Here is a 23,343-nt window from a genome sequence, read left to right as displayed (position 1 = left end):
GCAGACCTCACTACCCTCTGGAGAGCCTTACGGTTGTGGCGGAGATTGCCGACCAGGCGGTGAATACAGCCCGACAGGATGCTCTCGATGTTCATCTGTAGAAGTTTTGAGTGCTTTTTGTGACAACACAAGAATTTCTTCAGCCTCCTGAGGTTGAAAAGGCGCTGCGCTGCCCTCTTCACAACGCTGTCTGGTGGGACCAATTCAGTTTGTCCGTGATGTGTACACCGAGGAACTTAAAACCTTCCACCTTCTCCACTACTGACCCGTCGATGTGGATGGGGGGTGCTCCCTCTGCTTTTCCTGAAATCCACAATCATTCCTTTGTTTTGTTGACGTTGAGTTGAGGTTATTTTCCTGACACCACACTCCGAGGCCCTCACCCCTCCCTGTAGCCGTCTCGTCGTTGTTGGTAATCAAGCCTACCCCTGTAGTGTCATCCGCAAACTTGATGATTGAGTTAGAGGCGTGCATGGCCACGCCAGTCGTGGGTGAACAGGGAGTACAGGAGAGGGCTCAGAACCCACCCTTGTGGGCCCCAGTTGTAGGTCAGCGGGGTGGAGATGTTGTTACCACCCTCACCACACTGGGGCGCCCGTCAGGAAGTCCACGGACCAGTTGCACAGGCGGGGTCGAGACCCAGGGTCTCGAGCTTGATGACGAGTTTGGAGGGTACTATGGTTTGCTTGAGCTGTAATCGATGAACAGCATTCTCACATGGGTATTCCTCTTGTCCAGATTGTTAGGCAGTGTGCAGTGCTGGTTTCGATTTGGCTTCGCTCGATGTCCATTGTGGCCTCTAATAAGTCACTCATTATTGTAACGAGCGAATGCGGTCTAGCGCGCGTGTCCCCGCAGGTGACTGTTATATGCTTCCTTTGTACTTATCTCTCCAAAAGCACTATACATGAGTATGACGAAAGTGAGATGACTATCGCGTATAGCTCCGTTTAGCTCAGTTACCTTAGCTTTCTTGGGATATCCCTCTAGCGGTGTGGGGGCTGTGCTTTGGCAAAGTGGGTGGGGTTATAATCCTGCATGTTTGGCCCTGTCCGGGGGTATCGTCGGACGGGGCCAGTGTCTCCCGACCCCTCCTGCCTCAGCCTCCAGTATTTATGCTGCAATAGTTTGTGTCGGAGGGCTAGAGTCAGTCTGGGGTATTTCTCCTGTCTATCCGGTGTCCTGTGTGAATTTAATTATCTTTCTTTCGGAGGACCTGAGCCCTAGGACCATGCCTCAGGACTACCTGGCCTGATGACTCCTTGCTGTCCCCAGTCCACCTGGTCGTGCTGCTGCTCCAGTTTCAACTGTTCTGCCTGCTGCTATGGAACCCTGACCTATTCACCGGACGTGCTACCTGTCCCAGACCTGCTAYGGTCAACTCTCTAGAGACAGCAGGAGCGGTAGAGATACTCTCAATGATCGGCTATGAAAAGCCAACTGACATTTACTCCTGAGGTGCTGACCTGTTGCACCCTCTACAACCACTGTGATTATTGTTATTATTATTTGACCCTGCTGGTCATCTATGAACATTTTAACATCTTGGACAGGTTCTGTTCTAATCTCCACCCGGCACAGCCAGAAGAGGACTGGCCACCCCTCATAGCCTGGTTCCTCTAGGTTTCCTCCTAGGTTCTGGCCTTTCTAGTGAGTTTTTCCTAGCCACCGTGCTTCTACACTTGCATTGCTTGGTGTTTGGGGTTTTAGGCAGGGTTTCTGTACAGCACTTTGTGACATCAGCTGATGTAAGAAGGACTTTATAAATACATTTGATTGATTGATTGATTGTGTTGCATCCATACAATTTAAAATGCTTTGAAACAGGTAACCAAAACACAATCCYATAGTGGAGTGTGACTTACCTTGGTGGCCTGTTGGATGATGCTGTCCCACACCTGGTTGGGTAGCAGCATGTACTTCTCAATGAGGTGCTCTTGCACGGCCTGGTCCGTCTGGGCCCCGATCATGTAGCCCACCGCCTCGTAGAACGTGTGCACCTGAGGGGAAGCGATACGAGGTTGATTATGGTCATATGAACAACTCCAGCCATTTCACATGGCTGTGACAACTGGAAACAGGGTGCTCCCTGAACTTGGCCAATAGAAAATTCAAATCCAGTGTTGCTATTTGAAAATGTTTTTCAATTACTACTTAGTTTTGGTTGTTTTCAGAGGCCTGTAGCTCAACTGTGTTACGGCTACTCTTGRTGTATCTGTGTACCTGTTGGGGCTGGAGGTCACAGATGATGGTGTTGATGTTGTTGAGGATCTCATCGATGAAGGGCATCACCTCGCCCACCTGCACCTGGATAAAGTGGCGCCGGCACTTCTGGGCGATCTTGATGAAGGTGTCGCACGCCATGTCCTGCACGCCATCGTGAGTCTCTGCCGGGAACAATTACATTCAAATAAAACGTTCAATAAAAGACACTGTTGGGACGTGTTCATTTGGACATACTGTAACGGAACTTTTTTTTTTAAAGCTTTGAATCGTAAACCGCAAATGACTGTTTCTTATTGGACTAGTCCAGGTTTTCCCTCCCTTTTTGTTGGCGTTCTTCTGTCTTGTGCCAAATGAACAGAGCCCTGGTATTTTGCATGGATGCAAAATCACACCAAGGAAATCCATTTTCAAACGACACTGAAAACAGTATCCTGTATCTTTTTGAGATATGCAAGTGGTGGCCTGAACAAAGTTGCTTACCGTGCATGAACTCAAAGAGCTTGTTAACAACAGTCTTGAGGAACTTCCAGTGGGCTCGGAGGAAGCGTGGGTACTGGCCCACGATGTACATGATGTTTGAGGCGATGATGGCCTTGTTGTCCTTCCCCCTCTTCTGCTCACAGAGGCCCAGCAGGTCCTGGAGACATGATGAGAAAACGACAGTCGGTCAATAACACAGAAACGCAGCTCAGTACATCCTGACAGTCACTCTACAGCAGCAGAGTTGGGGCCAATTACATTTAAAGTCTTGTCAGGTGACTTGGACGTGTAATTTCTCCATAGGTGTCATTCAATTCTTTTTTTTTGCCAAATGTCGGTTCTATCAATCACTCCAAGCACCCACTGTTCTGAGTCCTCGGCCCCTCATGACACAGGCTCAACAYGCAGTCGGACTGCAACACCTCAAGGGGCAGGCCATTAAATTTCTGAACAGTAAGGGGAACATTTCTGGTCTAACAGAGCACGGAATTGATGACTAAGACCAGCAACTACTGTATKTGTGTATTTTCCCCTTTAAAGACCGTAGCTACCTGTGAAGGTGCGACACGTGTATGTGCGTGGTTGCGAGTGCATGAGCGTGCGCTGTGCCCGTTAGACTACTACAGACCTTGATGACGGTGACCAGGAACCGCTTCTCGTCCTCCTCGTGCATGGCTCCGCTGATGGAGCCGATGGCCCAGCATAGSGTGTTCAGGTTCCTCCACGACCACTCTGTCCCGTTGACCTGGTTGTGCAGCTTCTCCGTCATGATGCGCTCCGTGTCCGCATAGTCCAAATGGGTCAGGTAAACTGGGGGGGTGGGGGAAGAGAGGGAGGTATGCTAGTCACAGAGGGAGTATGTGAATAGTTCCCTGCGTTATAGACAGCGAACAAAAGTGTGTGGGAGAGATGTGCGTTGCGTCACTGACAGAGCGATCAATTGTGGAAAACTCCTTTGACAAAGGAAAACATTGAGGATTAACTGACATTAGAGACTAGAGAGAGAGGACGTGTATATGTGTGTGGAATGTTCAGACTGTCCTGGGCCAGGCACTTACCCAGTGTCTCTCTCATGTTCTTATAGAGGTTGATTGAGTCTGTGTCCTTCATGAACTCTCGGACCACCTCGCCCTGGTCGTTCTCCACCACCAGCACTTCCTCTGGCTTGGCCATTCGGCTCACCATCAGCGTACGCACCTGTGTTACCGGGCAGACATGCCAGTGACTATTAATGGACAATCTAAATAAAGTAATCCTATCAGAGACACCATGAAGCAGGGACACAGTAGAACAGCAAGGTTGTGTTCAGTAGGGGGAAAAGAGTTTGAAGTGGTGGGAACCTTGTTCGATTGTCACACATTTTTTTATTTTGTAGATTGCTTTGCTACGCTGTGCCCTATGACACGACCCTGAAGGACATTGGTTTGGGGGAAGGTCAAGAGTGTGTGTGTACCCGTCTGTCGGTCTGTGTGTTACTCCTCACCTTGGAGAGCACGGGCAGGTAGAGGTGCCGTCGTGGCGGCACGTCAAAGTGCTGGCTCCCAGAGAGCAGGGGGGAGGTGGAGGTGGAGAAGGGGCTCTCCCTGTAGAGCTCGGCCGCCAGGTGGTTCCAGTACTCCAGACAGATCTTAAAGATCTCTGTCTCCTCCACCTCAGACACCAGCAGCATGTAGTGGAGAGCCCTGGGGGGGGGGTGATTTAACAACCAGAAGGTAAGGAGAATGTTGAGGATTGGGGGTTAGCTCCATTTCAATGGTGCGTGACTTGAGGACGAAAACAATAACTGAACAAAAACAGAATAAAAATAATAATAAAATGCAGATAATAAACTCAGCAAAAAATAAAGGTCCCCTTTACAGATCTTCATCGTAAAGCATGTTTCCCATGCTTGTTCAACTAACCATAAACAATTAATGAACATGCACCTGTGGAACGGTCGTTAAGACACTAACGGCTTACAGACGRTAGGCAATTAAGGTCACAGTTATGAAAACTTAGGACACTAAAGTGGCCTTTCTACTGACTCTGAAAAACACCAAAAGAAAAGATGCCCAGGGTCCCTGCTCATCTGCGTGAACGTGTCTTAGACATACTGCAAGGACACATGAGGACTGCAGATGTGGCCAGGGCAATAACTTGTAATGTCTGTACTGTGAGATGCCTAAGACCGCGCTACAGGGAGACAGGAAGGACAGCTGATCGTCCTCGCAGTGRCAGACCACGTGTAACAACACCTGCACAGGATCGGTACATCCGAACATCACACCCGCGGGACAGGTACAGGATGGCAACAACTGCCCGAGTTACACCAGGAACGCACAATCCCTCCATCAGTGCTCAGACTGTCCGCAATAGGCTGAGAGAGACTGGACTGAGGGCATGTAGGTCTGTTGTAAGGCAGGTCCTCATCAAGACATGCAAGGCACACGTCGCTATGGGCACAAACCCACCGTCGCTGGACCAAACAGGACTGGCAAAAAGTGCTCTTCACTGACAAGTTGCGGTTTTGTCTCACAAAGAGAAGGTGATGGTCGGATTCGCGTAGGAATGAGAGTTACACCGAGGAAGGAATGGGAGTTACACCGAGGCCTGTACTCTGGAGCGGGATCGATTTGGAGGTGGAGGGTCATCATGGTCTGGGGCGGTGTTCACAGCATCATCGGACTGAGCTTGTTATCATTGCAGGCAATCTCAACGCTGTGTGTTACAGGGAAGACATCCTCCTCCCTCATGTGGTACCCTTCCTGCAGGCTCATCCTGACATGACCCTCCAGCATGACAATGCCACCAGCCATACTGCTCGTTCTGTACATGATTTCCTGCCAGAAGGAATGTCAGTGTTCTGCCATGGCCAGCGGAGAGCCCGGATCTCAATCCCACTTGTTGGATCGGAGGGTGAGGGCTAGGGTCATTCCCCCCAGAAATGTCTGGGAACTTGCAGGTGCCTTGGTGGAAGAGTGGGGTAACATCTCACAGCAAGAACTGGCAAATCTGGTGCAGTCCACAAGGAGGAGATGCACTGCAGTACTTAATGCAGCTGGTGGCCACACCAGATACCGACTGTTACTTTTGATTTTGACCCCCCCTTTGTTCAGGGACACATTATTCCATTTCCATAGTCACATGTCTGTGGAACTTGTGCAGTTTATGTCTCAGTTGATGGATCTTATGTTCATATAAATATTTACACATGTTAAGTTTGCTGAAAATAGTTGCAGTGAGAGGACATTTCTTTTTTTGCTGAGTTTAGTATTTGAGGTCAAAGGTAAAATTGTTCTGGCTGCAGTACAGGTTRGGGAGGAACAAGAGGGTATGTGAACTGTTAATACGTGACTTATGGATGAAAGCGATCGATTCATGCATTTCTCCCAAAAACATTGTAGGAACAGTATCTCTGCTGTTATTGTTCAGTATTCACGGCATTAACGTTACCTCCACGAGTGTCTCCCTAAGGTTAGGCTTCTTCTCGATCAGCTGTCCATGCTCTTTCAGGAAGGTGCAGAGGAACAGGCTGAGGTTCTGGATGAAGTTCTGCTCGTCGTCCTTTCCGTTGGAATATGCCAGGCGGATGTTGGTGTTCAGGGGGAGCATCTAACACGCAAAGAGAGATAGGGGAAAATACAGATTATTTGATGCGTCAATTAGTGTTAATTCACAAACAAACAAAAATGGAAAAACGTATGCTAACTTCTTAATAGTTCTTATGATGCCTGCAAYATGATTGTTGTTGAAACACAGAGGAGTCACATAGCGTCTGCAGTATTCTGTTTAAAAGAATATATGTAACCCATYGGTTTGTCCTGCTCCATTATTTGGGTACCACTGCTACAATACAGTTTTGACAGTAGGCTTAACTGGTCAGCAGATGGAGCTATGCATACCAGTTTGAGCTGACATGGTGTGTACCTGTTTGAGCTGACCCATGGTGAGCGTGAAGAGGTTGACAAACTGCTCCTCGTACTGGTTGACGCTCACGCCGGCGATCTCCGTCAGACACTTCAGCGTCACGTTGCGGAACATGGGCACGTTCAAGAACTGGGAACGGATGAGAGGAAGAAGAGGTTAGTCAACAGGGTCGTACTCACTAGGCACCAATCAGGAGAAAACTGACTGAAACAAGGAGGGACTACTTGAGCTTGTCCAATAAGAAAAAGTTTTGGACCGAAGTTGAGTACACAAGACTGAATCCAAACATTACACTTGATTTTATGTGCATTTTACATTCTGTACTTTGACGTATTTCCTGATAACGAAATCTGAAAATACTCTGGATACATTCAGTAACATAAGAATATTCCTGAAAAATGTGGGGTAGGTGCAACATAAGACAAAAAAAATGATAAGGATTTGAGTGAGAGGACTAACTGGTGTCTCCAAGTGGCCACACACCTCTCAAAGAAGAGTCTTCAACTATAAGCTTCTTTTTTTTGCTCTCCTATCTGTGCTGTTGAGGAACTAGAGCAAGCACACTTGTAGTTTAGTCCTGAACACATCCCCGCCATCGCACAATTACTATTGTGGTTTATGCAATCCAATAACACCCCATTATAAATCGCAATCTGGGTCAAGTGGGCATGATTTGAAAGCTTATTCTATTGCCAACATGACCAGATGTTATAAAATATGATATTACAGTGTTCAAAAGGCAATTCAGAGAAACAGATCAGAATTTTGGTGCATATAGAAAGGAGTCATGACTGCATTCAGGTGCTGCTGCAAAWTTTCTTCACAATTAACAAACATAGGCTCATTCTGTTCAGAACAACCCAGGGTATGATGCCATATCATATTGTAACTGTACAACAAACAGTGATCATAAACTTTGACACTGTATATGACATGAGTTTTGGACATGTGAAGGTCACATTTGGACAAGTGTTTGGTTTGCTTGTATGACATCAAAGCGGTATTTATTATAATCCTCAGGTCTCATCTCTCAAAATACAGTCCTGCTCAGCCACTACAGAGCTCTGACGTCATGTACAGCATGTTACTGTACAGCAACTATGTTCCAATTTAGGCACTTATTAGTGGCCAAATCTGCCATTTTCAGCCCGTATACGGGTACAAGTGTACGGATGTTTGCAGCAGACCAAGTCGCCGAAGCAACAAGGTGCAAATGTCTCAAACATTCACAATATTGTTCCTCCGGTTCTTACGCACTTGCAAGCAAAACCAATGCAAGAGCGCCTTTGTGAGAGGATGCCTATAGTTGAACTGCTGTTTCAAGTTTCCACAAGCCGGTATTGCTGTATCACATCAAAAACACCACTAAATTGCCTAGGGAGATGTTTCAATGGAACCGAGAAGTAGTAATAAGCCGATACTTGGTCATCTAATTTTCAGTATGGGGACAGGTGCAAGTGAGTCATCAGGAGTTGAGTTACCTTGTACACCAGAGTGCTGATCAATTTGGTCTCAAATATGTACCCCAGGGGGATCCAGTTCAGGAAGCGCAGGAGAGTCTCGAGTGTGGCTTGGACCAGAGTGGCATTCTGGGAGTTTTCCTGCAGAAAATGTTTGCATTTAACTTGTGTTGGGTATTCAACATGTCAATTTCATATCAAGACAGTTTAGAATCCCTGAGCCATTGCTTACCATGACAAACTGGCAGAGCTGGAATATTTGCGAGAATTCATTGCACATACTGAAAGAAAAAGAAAATCATTACTAAATAGCATGTCAGTGTACAATTCCATCTTATCTACCCATGCTTTCAAATAATGTGATAAAAATGTTACAATTCAGTTGCCATGAAGAGACTGGTAATGATACCAACCACTAATACTCAGGGAAACAGACTCTTTGTAATATACAGTACATCTCCAAGTAGCCAAAGCATTTATTGTATAAATAAGCATTCAATTGTACTGTGTAGACTACATTGTATCCTGCGCATATGACAAAGTTTAAAGTTATTAGGTAGCTGGATAGGAGATGTTATGTACCTGTCTTTCAGGTGCTTGGCCTTGACCTGGGTCATCTGTCCGCTGGAGAAGTCAAAGACCTCCTCACTGAGCAGCTTGAGGATGATCATGTTGTTCTGACACAGGCTCTCGCTGGTGCGGCTGGCACCCACGATGTCACTGATGAAGGTGGGCCAGTGCTTGGGCCACTCCTGCTTCAGGATCTACACAAGCAGAGGAGACACGTTGCGTTTGATTGTTTCGGTTTTAACCAATTGTAATGACAGGACAGACGTGTTTCTTACAAAATTGCTATATATATATATATATATTTTTTTTTTTACCTGTACGAGGATCATGTTGAGTTTTGCAATGTACACTCCATCTTTCTGAAACACAAGATTAAAAATGCAGATGAAATTTGGGAACGAGCACAAAATTTCAACATGGAAAACATTGCAGCGAGAACAGAGTCAAACACAGGAACGACTCTTTACCTCAACATTTGCGGCATCAGATGAGGTCTTGATAATCAGACCAACGACATACTTCTTTATTCCTGAAAACATGCAGAAATGTTTGACTCAACATAGTCAAAGATCACATGTTTGTGTCTGCATAACACGGAACATTAGCTATGTAGTAGTCTAGCCACGTTATTCCCTTATGTTAATGTCACTGTTCACTCCCAAGGTTGGCCCTAATACAGCTGTGTTATTCTAAACAACCTATGCAGCGGGTGTTACCTTCACATTGATTTCTTGGAAGAATCTTCCAGCGTGTTTTGATCACAGTCTCCAGAATTTGCAGTGCATAGTACTGGAATGGAGAGGGAGAGGCTTAGACTATCAGGAAAGGCATATCACTCACAACTTCATCTCATTTCCACTAATAAGACAGATCTTGTATGTTTGATATATATTGGATAAAATACATCAAAAGCTAACAAATGTAACAAACCAGATCTACGCATCTCTATGGATCCAACTGGACTGCCAATGCCTGGCTGTAATGAWATGCTTTTCAATGTTGACTTATATATTCGCCCTGGTTAGAGGATGTAAACCGATCACAAGGAATGCATCACTGGCACACATACTTTAGTCTTCATGTTCTGAGAAAACTCCAGGATGGTGTCGACTCGTGTCCATGCGTCCGGGTGATCCTTCAGGTTTGTCAGCACCTCCTGTGCCATGCGTTGCTGTGGAAGACGAGGAGAGAGAAACTGTTCTGAGATCTGTGTGGCTTTAAAGGTCTAATCCGCCGTTGAAACAAAGCATTAACCCTGCCACTAAGGGATGGAGAAATGTAAACACTCAAATTCATAGAGAACAATGGATGCAAGGACTGATCTTCCATGATATGAAAGTTACAGTTTTAACCATGTTCAGGCTATACAGTGTTTGTTTATGTTTACAAACATGGGAGTAAAGTAAGTTTGTATTTTGAGTCATAATGGGGTACAATTGTCTGGCTACCTAAACTCCTTGCTCCGGCCAAATCCTACACCACGCCTACTGACGTAAGTTTCTTCTTCGCAATGAGTCTGGATCTGAGTAATTCCAGACAATTTCTAGAATGGAAAGCTATTCTCGACCGTAGGATTAGTCCCATAAACCAAAAGGTTGGGCGAGAGCCAGAACACACGTGGGTAACGCAACTGAAAATTCGGCTTTGGCTTTGATACTCAAAGCCAATTAGAAATGATCCAATCACTGATTACTTATTTTTTGTACAAAACCCCTGATTTTGAAGTCACTGCAAACAGCCTCAATGACGGCAGTCTGACTGAAGTATGTAGCAAATGACAGAGCAGCAGAAGTGCAAGGAGCAGCTCTCACCTGTGATCCAATGTCATAGTACATGGAATTGACTACATTGTCCAGCAGATTGATGTCCAGCTTTTGACTGAAGTCTAGCAGCTGTCTTGCTGCATGATCCGCCAACATTGTCATGTTTGCTGGCATAGAGCTCTAGGAATGGAGGGGTGAAGGGAAACATGAGAACAAATGGCAGAACTTAACTACAGACAGATCTGTAAATAAAACCTAACTATAAGACCAAAGATATTATTTTCACTCCCTATATTACTACCTATGGCTACACCCACCCACATAACAACAATGGCGAAATATTGAGTGTGACAAATTGCGACATCACTCGCAAGCCTGTAAACTTGAATAGATTGGGAAATTGCGACACCATGGACCACAAGTGGTACTTATGGCGCGTTCAAGTGCTAGTCGGGAACCAGGAGAATCGAAAATGTCCGACTTATAAACTGGTTAAAGTTAAACACGTGACGGGTTTAAACCAGTTAGTCATTCGGACATTTCCGAGTTTTCTAGTTCCGAGAAGCACGTAAACATGGCAATACAGCAACCCCTCCCTCCATCCAGCGATTCAAGAGTGYTGCTATTGCTAGTTGATAACGTTAGCTTGCTAGCTAACGTTACTGTTTAACTTATGGCTAACTTAGCATTTACTATTGTTAGCTAGCGKTACCTCTATTGTGTATACCACTTAGTTACGTCTAAATTAACTGACCTCAAAGTTGACACAGGTCTAGCTAGCTTATCGCATAAACTAACGTCTGGCTAATGTAGTTATGTTAAGTCTGTAAGATGATTAAATTGCGAGGCCTCACTCACTCGTATTAACAAATTATTAAGTAATATTCACCATTATAGCTAGCAAGTTAGTTTAGCTATCAAATCAGCTAACGTTAGATAGCTAAAAAGCTAGTTAGCTAATACTAATAACTAGCTGGCTAACGTTAGTTACATCACTACCCAAACTCAAGAAATTCAACCCACTAAACAGCTAGCTACCAAACTTACCTTATTTAGTCTTTCCGTTGTAATAATAAAAAATAAAAAAAGAGACTTTTGCTCTTATTTTTCTACTCTCGTCTGGCTGGATGTCAGGCTATCTCATGGCACACGTTCCAGTGTGGTTGACATTCGCTAGCTAGCTTCCTGGCTAATTAGCTAGCTAGCCAAATGATTTATGTCCTAATAGCACGTTGTTAGCTGTATGTCCTGCCACTGAAGCGAAGTTTCAGTATGATAATGTACATTTAACAATTTACCATATAGCAAATAAATGTCCACGGACTAGTCTAGAAGTATCTTAACAATGATTAAACCGTTGCTGACGGCGAGAAATGTTATCAAGTTAGCCTGCTAATGCACAAGCCAATGATGACTTAGCTTCCCTTGGCTAGCTAACAATTTACGGAGTCACACGTATTGCGTTATTCCGGTTCATAATCACAAAATAAAATAATCTTGAGTTTATTATTGGTTCTATTCGTATATAATATTTGATAGCAGGGCTGTGTAAGAGCGTGTACGCTAGCTCTTCATCTCATGCTTCAAACCCAAGACCGGTTGAAACCGGTTAAGACTGGGATATTCCATCTAGGTTTTTCGGCCCATGGCGCCGCGTAAAATTTGGACTATGTGCACGCCCTTGAGTGATCCGATTGGTTTGTCATAAAATTGTACAAGGGTTGTCCTGTTATTTTACGGGCTAAAGATGMTGTCAATCAAAATGAACATCCATCCTTCAGTACCCATGCGGCTGTGTTTTCCGTTGGTCTGCGGGGTCCACACACCCCAAAACATATATAATCAATTTGGGTTGGTAAATGACTTCAAGTCTATGTACTGTACATATACTTGAAATCACTGGCCGCTTTAATAATGGAACACTAGTCATTTTAATAATGTTTAAATGTTTACATACTGCTTTACTCATCTCATATGTATATACTGTATTTTAGTCTATGCCACTCCGACATTGCTCATCCTAATATTTATATATTCCTTAATTCCATTCTTTTACTTTTAGGTTTGTGTGTATCAAATCAAATTGTATTTGTTATATGCGCCAAATACAACAGGTGTAGTAGACCTTACAGTGAAATGCTTACTTACAAGACCTTAACCAACAATGCAGTTTTAAGAAAAATAAGTGTTATGTAAAAAATAGATAAATATTTGTTTTTATTTTTTACTTAAAGAGCAGCAGTAAAATAACAATAGCGAGGCTATATACAGGGGGTACCGGTACAGAGTCAATGTTAGGTTAGTCGAGATAATTGAGGTAATATGTACATAGTAGGTAGGTAGGAGTTAAAGGTAGAGTTAACGTGACTATGCATAGATAATAAACAGAGAGTAGCAGCAGTGTAAAAGAGGGGGTGGGGGGACAATGCAAATAGTCTGGGTAGCCATTTGATTAGCTGTTGAGCAGTCTTAYGGCTTGGGGGTAGAAGCTGTTAAGAAGCCTTTTGGACCTAGACTTGACGCTCCGGTACCGCTTGCCATGTGGTAGCAGAGAGAACAGTCTATGACTAGCGTGGCTGGAGTCTTTGACAATTTGTAGGGCCTTCCTCTGACACCGCCTGGTATAGAGGTCCTGGATGGCAGGAAGCTTGGCCCCAGTGATGTACTGGGCCGTTCGCACTACCCTCTGTAGTGCCTTGCGGTTGGAGGCCGAGCAGTTGCCATACCAGGCAGTGATGCAACCGGTCAGGATGCTCTCGATGGTGCAGCTATAGAACTTTTTGAGGATCTGAGGACCCGTGCCAAATCTTTTCAGTCTCCTGAGGGGGAATAAGCCTTGTCGTACCATCTTCACACTGTCTTGGTGTGCTTGGACCATGTTAGTTTGTTGGTGATGTGGACACCAAGGAACTTGAAGCTCTCAACCTGCTCCACTGCAGCCCTGTCGATGAGAATGGGGGTGTGCTCGGTCCTACTTTTCCTGTAGTCCACAATCATCTCCTTTGTCTTGATCACATTGAGTGAGAGGTTGTCATCCTGGCACCACACGGCCAGGACTCTGACCTCCTCCCTATAGGCTGTCTCATCATCTCATAGTTTTTTATTTTATTTACATCATTGTGTGTATTGTTGTGAACTGTTAGATATTACTGCACTGTTGGAGCTAGAAACACAAGCATTTCGCTACACCCGCAATAACATCTGCTAAACATGTGTATGTGACCAATAAAACRTGCTTTGATGATGATTTATTGCCAAATTGTTTTATGACAACTAGTACAGAAATACACTGCTCAAAAAAATAAAGGGAACACTTAAACAACACAATGTAACTCCAAGTCAATCACACCTCTGTGAAATCAAACTGTCCACTTAGGAAGCAACACTGATTGACAATAAATTTCACATGCTGTTGTGCAAATGGAATAGACAAAAGGTGGAAATTATAGGCAATTAGCAAGACACCCCCAATACAGGAGTGGTTCTGCAGGTGGTGACCACAGACCACTTCTCAGTTCCTATGCTTCCTGGCTGATGTTTTGGTCACTTTTGAATGCTGGCGGTGCTTTCACTCCCAGCAGCGGTCCTGCTGCTGGGTTGTTGCCCTCCTACGGCCTCCTCCACGTCTCCTGATGTACTGGCCTGTCTCCTGGTAGCGCCTCCATGCTCTGGACACTACGCTGACAGACACAGCAAACCTTCTTGCCACAGCTCGCATTGATGTGCCATCCTGGATGAGCTGCACTACCTGAGCCACTTGTGTGGGTTGTAGACTCCGTCTCATGCTACCACTAGAGTGAAAGCACCGCCAGCATTCAAAAGTGACCAAAACATCAGCCAGGAAGCATAGGAACTGAGAAGTGGTCTGTGGTCACCACCTGCAGAACCACTCCTGTATTGGGGGTGTCTTGCTAATTGCCTATAATTTCCACCTTTTGTCTATTCCATTTGCACAACAGCATGTGAAATGTATTGTCAATCAGTGTTGCTTCCTAAGTGGACAGTTTGATTTCACAGAAGTGTGATTGACTTGGAGTTACATTGTGTTGTTTAAGTGTTCCCTTTATTTTTTTGAGCAGTGTATAAATATCCCATAATGTACATGAAATACATAACACCTTTATGTTCCCAAATGTTATGTATATATGAAATGAAAGTATGATCCTGAAATATATTGCAAATGTTAGGCTACACATAATTAGTCACAAAACATTGACAAATAATTGTCTAAAGAAAATGTATCACAAACATCCAAAAGTAAGTGGTCATAGTGTTGTATTTCCTGCATAGTAGGATATCACAAAACAAAAAGTACCCTAAACTGTTCAATGTGACAATTTGTATAACCATAACCTACTACTTCAATTGACTCTGGTCTGTGTATCACACTAAATTGTATTTGCTATTTTCTTTTAATAAACAGGAAATTAACCAATTTTATTTACACATTTCCCATTATTACTGTATATTCACAGATATCCTACCATACATTTAGCCTATTTTATAATAGAAGCATCTCTACCACTGTGTGTCAGTGTTGTAGACGTTTGCGCACAATGTAGTCCGCCTACGTGTGAGAAAATGCACTCCTTTGACTTTTCAGTCATCCTCATAATTTTTCTTGTCGGCTATTGCTGTGTTTTCCCTATCACTCTCTGACTTCTGACTGTTTCGGCTKTGCTGGCCGCTTCTATAGCTTGGGCTGCTCTCTGTACTCTTGGGCCTTTTGATGAGGTCACTCCCTTCATTCTTTTCATCGTCCAGGGGCAAGTAATGCTCACTGGCATCTGAGTAATGGTCATCATCATCTGAGTAATGGGCATCTGAGTAATCGCAATCATCTGAATAACGCCTAATGTCCTCCCTCTCCCGCCCTACTTCGTCATGGCCTTCATCTTCCTCTGACTTTAATTCATCTTTCTCAGGCTCCTGCTCTCCTTCCAGTTCTTGGTCAGCAAAGCTGTCTTCATAATTGTCTGGGTAGTCATCCTGGAAGACCATGTTGTAAATAGCTGGTGTATCGGTCTCATCCTTTTCACTGAGAAAACAAAATAAAAAAAGATAAACTCTTATACCATGGCATTGTTGAATACTCGTTTCTGATTGGCTTAAAGTGCATTCTAGAGCGTGCATTATTTCAGAACGCTAGGATTCAATATATTTCGTTAATTCTTACATGTTATATGTTTGAGTTGCCTATGAAAGCAACACAAGTCGAACTGAAAACATTATTGAATTCGATTTTTATAATAGCAAGCTAAGCGTGTGTTCGTAAATTCAATCTGGAGTGCCAGAGTGCGCTCTGGGCGTCCGTAAATTCGGAGCGTTGTCAGATTGTCCGTTAGTGAATTCAGAGCGCACAGTGGGACGCTCTGCAAGGAGAAGCGTTGATCCGAACGACGGCAGTCAAGCACCCAATCTAACTGCTAGCCACAACTGAGAGAACAACTCACTCAGACCATTTTACTTGCCATAGCAGAGCTGGTTAGGCTGTTTTCATGTTATCCAGATCGTTGGTGACTGTACTGCTGGCAACAATTTAATTACGCCTTTTTGCCGACGTTTACTGACACCAGCCATATTCAACCGGTATTGAATGTTCGTACATTCATCAGGTATTCTGCGCTAAAACTGATGGTTTGGATAGCTAAACTAGCAATTATGTTTGTTTCGTTACCAAGGCAACTACTGTAGCTATCTAGTACATTTGCTAGCTATTTCAGTGGATTTTGAACACATTTCTACCTGCAAATGAACATATTTCTAGCGGCAAATGTGTACATTATAGCCATGGTATAAAAGGGATAATAAACTCGGGGCTCTATGCATTCTCTGTAAAATAATATACACCTTCCATGTCCTTCATTATTTTCCACAGAACGCATAGCCCTCATTGATTATCTCTTACACATGGCTCAACTACTTTGAAATAATATTTCTATTGATTATGAGTAACTTTACAACTGTGTTAAATATGTTATGTATTATATGTCTATTCACTATCACCATCTGAGACTGTAATACTGTATACAAGATCTAAGACCACAGCACAGGTGATGAAGTAGGCCTAAAACGTTTTTTGCAACGTGATATTGTATTGTCTTTGTAGAGACTTTGACTAATGAAGTATGTTTACAAAATGTATAATTCACTGTCATTGAGCCTACCTTTGTTTGGAGTCACTGGAGAAGGAGGTCCTGCATGCAGAGTCTTGGCCACCTGGCCGCTGGGGCACCTTGCCACTGACAAAGTCCTCACTCACTCCACAGCCTCGCAGGGTGTCTGTGTAGTGCTTCTCTGCAGCGTGTTTGGCATTCATCTGTCAACAGACAGAAGTGAAAAATAGCATACACCATGACCAGTGATGGGAAAATAGTCAGTCATACATTTATTATTCATGCAATATATATTTATTGTGTGAATGAGTGGACTGAGGAGATGAGGAAAGGAAGCCACTTATAACTACTGAAATGCAACCCATGTCATGTCACTCCACGTGTGTGTGTGTGTGTGTGTGTGGGCCGTTTCAGGCTCACCTGTGCGACCTGCTCCAACAGCAGAGGCCTCCCCTTAACTCTCTCCTGGATCTCCCTCATCTCCTCCTTGTACTCCTTCCTGCGCTGAAAGTCCTGCTTTCTGTTTGAAACACACAGACAACCTCTCACCCCTGTGATCCCACAACCCTCAGCCCTGAAATAACCCTCAACGCTGACCTATTCAACAAAAACATCACTTTTACAACCGCAGCTTACTGTTACTGATATGGAAATCATTCCTAAAGAATTACTTGAAACTGAAATTGGGATATGGAACAAAAGGGTATCCACACATTAGTATGTTTTTAATGTCTTATAAAAACAATGAAGAGATCCATCCATATTCTTCAAAATAATATACTAGAAAAAGAGTCACAATTGAGACTATTGAGGCAATGTTCGGTTTAGTCTTTTTAATAGTGTTAAATTAACACTAGGTTTGCAATTCCACTCACTACTTCCATATGAAAATGTGGGGCGGGCTGTGGAGTGGGTGTTCGTACTGGTCTCAGGCAGAGTTTCTTGGTTGCTACAAGTATAATTGTAATGTTATGGGTTTCTATGGGTACCTGAACTGCTTGAGCTTGGACTGGTTGGTCTGGGAGAGGGGCACGTGGGCATCATTGGCTTGGGCACACTTCGAGACCACCTTTGCAAGCTTCTTCTCTCTCTGCTTCTGTCTCTCACTCCATCTCKCYTCCTCTTCCTCCGCCTTCTTTCTCTGCTCAAGYACCTTTCTACTCAAGGAGACAAGGCAGTCATCGATGACAGGAAGGCATTGGTGGGGGAAGGACTTTGTCAAAAGGGAAAATGAAGGCCAATGACACTAGAAGTAGGACTAGGGGGGTAATAATGTCAGATGTTGGGCATTTGGTTGTTTTGGAGCTGGGAGTGTATAGGAAGTCCACAGGGGATAGGAAGTCCACAGGATTCAACAGACAAGGGTTTCAACTTTCAGGSCATAACTATTCCTAAAAAGAGCAACTAAATTCTGAAGCGCTCACTAGCTCGTCTAAAAAGGAGACGCCCCTTGCTATTCTATGTGGGTAGTACCTCACGGCCTCTTGCCGTTTTTTGCTGGCATCGGTGACTTTGGCAGGCAGCTGTTCCAGACTGCCTGAGAGGGAGGAGCAGAGGCTAGAGTTGTGTGAACGGACGTGCCCAGTTATGCTGATGTAAGGCCAGCGCTTGGCCCGCGGACTCATCTGCTCCTTCTCGATGTCGGCCAGGATGCGTTCGCGGTGCGAGGGGATCTGTGACGTCCGGAGCTGGAACGGCTCGCACGTCGTCAAAGGYTTCACGTCGCGCCGGCTCTCCAGCTGCTTCATGAACCTCCTGTAGCTGGCGTCGAAGTCGGGCACCTCTGTATTTATCTTAGGCCTGTAAGAGGCACTGTTGTCATCCTCAGATCCAGCGGTGTCCCCCCTGGCTTCATCCTTGGCCCACTTCCTTTCACTAAGGTGGCGTGCTAGCATGCTGGGTGGCATGGAGGCGCTGTGGAGCAGCTCCTGGGCCCTCATCTGCATCTTGATGGCGCGGTACAGCTGCTCCTCCTTCAGTTGCTCGCCCGACGCCGCCTCGTACACCGCCTTGGGCACGGGCTTGGCCCTGAATGGTCGGACTCTCTCCTTGCTGTCTGGCTGGAGGTTGCGGAGCTGCTCCTCTCTCTGCTCCCTCTTGAGACRTTCGCGCTCCAGGAAACTGAAGGGCTGCTGGGTGGAGCACAGATGCTGCTGCTCTCGCTCACGCATGGCCCGCCGTGCCTCGTCGCGTTCTTGGAGCTCCTCATACAGGGGCAGGCGCACGTGGGCGGGTACGGAGCTGGCACGGAACTTGCGCTGGCATTCTGTCAGCTCCTCCAGCTGCTTCCGTAGGGCCGTGTTCTCCAGCTCGATCTCTGACCGTGTCTTGACACCTTTCTGGTGCTTCTGGTTCTCCCGCAGCGTCATGTGGAACGGCTTGGGGAYGGTCACTCTGGGTTTCCAAGGCTCATGTTCGACATCTTTTCGCCCTTGCTTCCGGTCCTTACCCTTGATGCCGTTCTTGTGGCCCCCAATGAGGCTCTGGTGGGAGGATGTGGACGGGTGGCACTTGCGAGGCGACAGCTTGAAGTCCTGCCACATGTTCTTGATGTGCTCTTTGGGGGAGGACTGCAGACCCTTCTCCACATTGTTGTCGACAGTACCTTCCTCGTCAGATGTGTCCGACAGCCCAGAGCCCCTCCTCAGCTCCAGAGCAGAGTGGGCCTTCCTCAGACTCCTCACGGGCATGGGGCTGATCTTCAAGAACGAYCTGGTGAGCGAACAAAGATTTTAAACCCTTCTAATATTAATTGACACGTTAGAAATGGTAGACACTGAGTAGAGTACACTCCAGGGGCAGAAATAATGTACCCTACCAACTTCAGCTTATTATCTTGGTGGTTAATCAAGACAAACAATACATTCCAAACAAGAGCAACAACACACCTGTGTGCCTGTGGCCGCTGCATATTTTCTGAGGGTGGTGTGCCTTTGAGCTCCAGCTTCTTGCGGTACATGCCCTCTAGCTCGGCCATGGTGCGGAGGTGGGCCCTCTTCAGCTCCTCCAGCTTACGATAGTACTCCTCGTTGGAGAAGTAGAACTCACGCAGGTCGATGTGATCCCCCGTCACTCGGTAGTCTTTGATAATCAGGGGGCTGCCCTTCCCGGGGGCATCCCCATCACCGCACTCAGACCCAGAGTCGTCATACTGCAGCTGAGAAGTCAAAGAAAGTCATGAGGAAAATGAAGCAAAAAACATTTACGTTGTGCACGGATTGTGGAGCATGTGTCTGGAATCCATTCCATGCAAATAATAAAAGTAGCCTACAAAGGACATTATTGGTCAAATGTAAAATCGACTTTGTCTCGGACCTAACACCCGTGCCAATATATCCTCCAAACACCGGCTTCTCTGGCATTATCCCTTAAGTAAGCCATTGGAAGCAACGGGTATCTTGGATAGGATTATGGTTGCATGGAAGAAAGAGCCTTTCACCTGTATTTCTATGACTTTCAGATATTTCTTGAATRGGTGGCCCCATTTGTGTTAATATGCCAAATGTATGGAAGTGTATCATCATGTAAGAGTAGTACTGATGACTGGACATATTGTGGATGGTTATGAAGTATGTAGAGTAGCACATAATATGAGATGGCTACTTGAGGCCTAAGCTCATTATCCCCAGCTCTGTGGGTTTGGATGACCTATCCATATGGTCACGTACAGAATGTGGGTGATAATGGAAGGAGTGTGTTCAACTTTCACACTCRCTGCTCGGCCCCCAACCATCTCCATCTTTTTTCTTGGGGTGATGAATGGACGAGATCAAATCATACATTTACAAATATTAAGAAAATATGTCTAAAGCTTGGACAAGCAATTCTAACTAGTATCCTACTGGTTACAGTACAAGCCAGATAAAAATGAATGTACTTTCTAATTTTTTAATTTTTTTTGAGATGGCCAGATGTAGGGAAGATCCTTGTCCAGTGAGGAAAAATAAATGGGATTTGAAATAATGTTGTCCAAAGGAAATAAAGCATTTAGGATTACTGGGACTGTGACGTCAGCGTAATCTAGTAAATGAGGGAAGCCAAAAATAGGCCAGTAACAAGTTATACAGGTTAAATCCTCTCCCACACAGGCAGGTTGACCTGAAAACAGTCAAATCTCTGTAGTAACATTTGAGAACAACATGGATTTATGAGAATCCACCGACATAAGTACATGCTTGACCTGAATTTTCCCAATCTTTAACATGAGTGACATTAAAGATATGAATTAATAGATTCTCCACTTAATTTACATCACTATCCAGTATCATAGGATATACATTAGGCCTACTTACATCCACTTAGATGTTTGGTAGCAATGTATGATCAATATGTTTTATGACTACGCCATCTAGCAGATCAATGAGGGAGGACCAAAGAATTAGCTTATTATGGAATTTTGAACCATGTATGTAAAAAAAAAACAACATGTAGGGTTCCTATGTGCAACTGATTCCATTCCTCTCCAGATCAACATAAAGATTGGAGGTCATTTATAACGTTGATGGATTGGTTAGTGGGATGAATGGCATCTTGCCAAGTATTGGATGGTGCTCCAGTCCTCTTTCCACCCTTATGCTGCATTTCAACCAATCCTTTCAGAGTATTTCTTGATTGCTTAGCTCAGCTTTCAAATACAAAACTCATCTGCCGATATCTTACCTCTTTTTCGTAGTCTCGATTGTCAATACGACCAGCTGCTGACGAACATGGAAGGGCTCGCTGCCTTTCATACAACGCCAACGGAGCCTTGGTATGTGGGTCTACCGGCGTTTTCAAACAGGAGGTAACCAGGACGTTGGCGCGATGGGCATTCGCCATTGTTTCCCCTGTTCTTGCTTTCTTTGTCAAAGTTTAATGTAGTAGAGACGCTACAACTACTTGGCAAACGCTATCAAAARAACAGCAGGTGCTCTCCAGAGCAACAGCAACGCGTCGTGTGGTTGTGAAGGAAATGACTAGCTGTTTCAGGAAGTAAGAGTTTTTTTTTTTTTTTACTGTAACGGTGCACATTTATTAGCATTTCGAGCCTAACAGCTTTCTTGTTGGCAGAGTATTTCATTTTCTTAACATATAGTTTAATTTATTTTTGCAAGGTATGAAAATGTGGTGTTTTGTTTCTAAMATTACATTTGTGAATATGAAATTTGTCCAAAAKAATAATKAAATGAATTACATAAAATTGTTTCAACTTATTTCTTTCGTAGGTAAAAAATCCAAGCAGTACATCTCTCCAAAATAGTGTACAATCTTCATAAATGTAATTTTCAATTATACATCTACTGATGTCTTGCCACAGACATTTCCTTCTGGGTGGTCATTACAAAAGGTACAATTCGATTTTTAAAAACTTCTTCATATAGTGGTTGACAGGATAATATATATGAATAATTTTAAAACAAACTTCCTTAATTTTGTTAATAAGTAGGTATATGTGTGGCAATATCCAAACTTTTCTCTAGCGGTAGAAAAAGTACCAAATTGTCACACTTGAGTAAAAGTAAAGATGCCTTAATAGAAAATGACTCAAGTGAAAGTCACCCAATAAAATCCTACTGGAGTAAAAGTCTTGAAGTATTTGGTTTTAAATATACTTGAGTATCAAAGTAAATGTAATTGCTCAAATGTACTTAAGTATCAAGAGTAAAAGTATAAATAATTTCAAATTCCTTATATTAAGCAAACCAGACGGCACCATTTAAAAAAATGTATTTAAGGATAGCAAGTTGCACGCTCAAACACTCAGATATAATTTACAAACGAAGCATGTGTTTASTGAGTCCACCAGGTCAGAGGCAGTAGGAATGACCAGGGATGTTCTCTTGATAAGTGTGTGAATTATACAATTTCCTGTCCTGCTAAGCATTTCAAATGTAACGAGTACTTTTGGGTGTCAGGGAAAATGTATTGAGTAAAAAGTAGAGCATTTTATTTAAGAATGTAGTGATGTAAAAGTAGTGAAAAATAGTAAAGTAAAGTACAGATACGCCAAAGAACTACTTAAGTAGTACTTTAAAGTATGTATACTTAAGTACTTTACACCACTGCTTTTTTCCCAACCAATATTATCAAATAAACAATTCCAATAAGGCATGACATAAGGTATAGTACAACATCCTGTTGAAACAAGGCTCATATAGCTCCATTGGACTAAAAGAAAAACAAATCTTTCCTACTGATGAGTCAACAAGGTTAATTGTAAGTATGTTCTGAGGGTCAGGTCTTGACACGTTCCTGAATAATAAAGCAACACCTGAGGGAATGGCATTTTAAACAATTGCAAAATCTTCAGGTGTTACAGGGATCTTGTAAAGTGATAAGAATTCCTTTTAAGTTAAATACTCTGCATTTACAAGTTGGCTCACCAATAGGATATTATTTCGGAAACAATATTCTAAAAACAAAGAAGTATTTTTATACAATATGTCCCGATTATTCCATATATAATATCTGTGTGGAGAAAAACTATGCCTCTAAATTAAGGACCATGACAAGAAAACCTGCAGATGAAAAGCAGAGAGTGTCACTGGAACTTTGTCAATATAAGAATTGGAAACCAACATGAAGTTAAGTAGACCAAAAGTAGAGACGGCATGAGTATTAAAGTTCCACATGGAAGTGGGTCTTCTTAGGAATTGTTTTATCCAATTGATCTTAAAAGAAGTATTTAAGGTAGTAAAGTCCAGAAAATGTGTATTCATTTGTTTTCCTAATGTAATGGGTACAGTTTCTCCACAGAAAGTTCAAAAGCATCTGGTCTCTCTCTTTGCTTATTTTACCGTCAAGATATAAAGATAGCGTAGCATGTCTAGAGATTCCTAATAA

The 23,343-nt window shown here is 43.8% G+C and overlaps 2 protein-coding genes across 2 annotated transcripts in view; both read right to left on the bottom strand.

Annotated features, from left to right (window-relative positions):
• Window positions 1–12,045, bottom strand: part of LOC111982445 (exportin-1) — a 14,763-nt gene extending 2,718 nt beyond the window's left edge. The window contains exons 1-18 of the mRNA XM_070433779.1: window positions 11,453–12,045; window positions 10,454–10,585; window positions 9,712–9,813; window positions 9,359–9,431; window positions 9,110–9,171; window positions 8,957–9,001; window positions 8,655–8,836; window positions 8,305–8,353; window positions 8,094–8,213; window positions 6,613–6,741; window positions 6,140–6,297; window positions 4,190–4,388; window positions 3,765–3,903; window positions 3,335–3,516; window positions 2,707–2,863; window positions 2,224–2,387; window positions 1,866–2,000; window positions 15–95 (exon numbers count right to left, since the gene is read on the bottom strand). Of these exons, the coding sequence (XP_070289880.1) occupies window positions 15–95; window positions 1,866–2,000; window positions 2,224–2,387; window positions 2,707–2,863; window positions 3,335–3,516; window positions 3,765–3,903; window positions 4,190–4,388; window positions 6,140–6,297; window positions 6,613–6,741; window positions 8,094–8,213; window positions 8,305–8,353; window positions 8,655–8,836; window positions 8,957–9,001; window positions 9,110–9,171; window positions 9,359–9,431; window positions 9,712–9,813; window positions 10,454–10,579 (2,103 nt within the window). The 5' untranslated portion in view covers window positions 10,580–10,585; window positions 11,453–12,045. The remainder of the gene's footprint in view (window positions 1–14; window positions 96–1,865; window positions 2,001–2,223; window positions 2,388–2,706; window positions 2,864–3,334; window positions 3,517–3,764; window positions 3,904–4,189; window positions 4,389–6,139; window positions 6,298–6,612; window positions 6,742–8,093; window positions 8,214–8,304; window positions 8,354–8,654; window positions 8,837–8,956; window positions 9,002–9,109; window positions 9,172–9,358; window positions 9,432–9,711; window positions 9,814–10,453; window positions 10,586–11,452) is intronic.
• A 1,319-nt stretch (window positions 12,046–13,364) lies between these two features.
• On the bottom strand, window positions 13,365–21,477 carry LOC111982295 (protein FAM161A-like). The gene is made up of 7 exons (XM_024013854.2): window positions 21,181–21,477; window positions 19,410–19,678; window positions 17,995–19,233; window positions 17,511–17,678; window positions 16,942–17,041; window positions 16,573–16,724; window positions 13,365–15,443 (listed from the first exon to the last, which is right to left on the bottom strand). The coding sequence occupies exons 1-7, from the start codon at window positions 21,337–21,339 to the stop codon at window positions 15,005–15,007; spliced, it is 2,526 nt and encodes an 841-aa protein (XP_023869622.2). The 5' UTR covers window positions 21,340–21,477; the 3' UTR covers window positions 13,365–15,004.
• Between the last annotated feature and the right edge of the window lie 1,866 nt (window positions 21,478–23,343).

This window comes from Salvelinus sp. IW2-2015, linkage group LG21, assembly GCF_002910315.2.
Source record: "Salvelinus sp. IW2-2015 linkage group LG21, ASM291031v2, whole genome shotgun sequence".
Lineage (NCBI taxonomy): Eukaryota > Metazoa > Chordata > Actinopteri > Salmoniformes > Salmonidae > Salvelinus > Salvelinus sp. IW2-2015.
The sequence above is the reverse complement of the archived record's forward strand: the minus strand, read 5'-3'. Positions and strand labels throughout refer to the sequence as shown.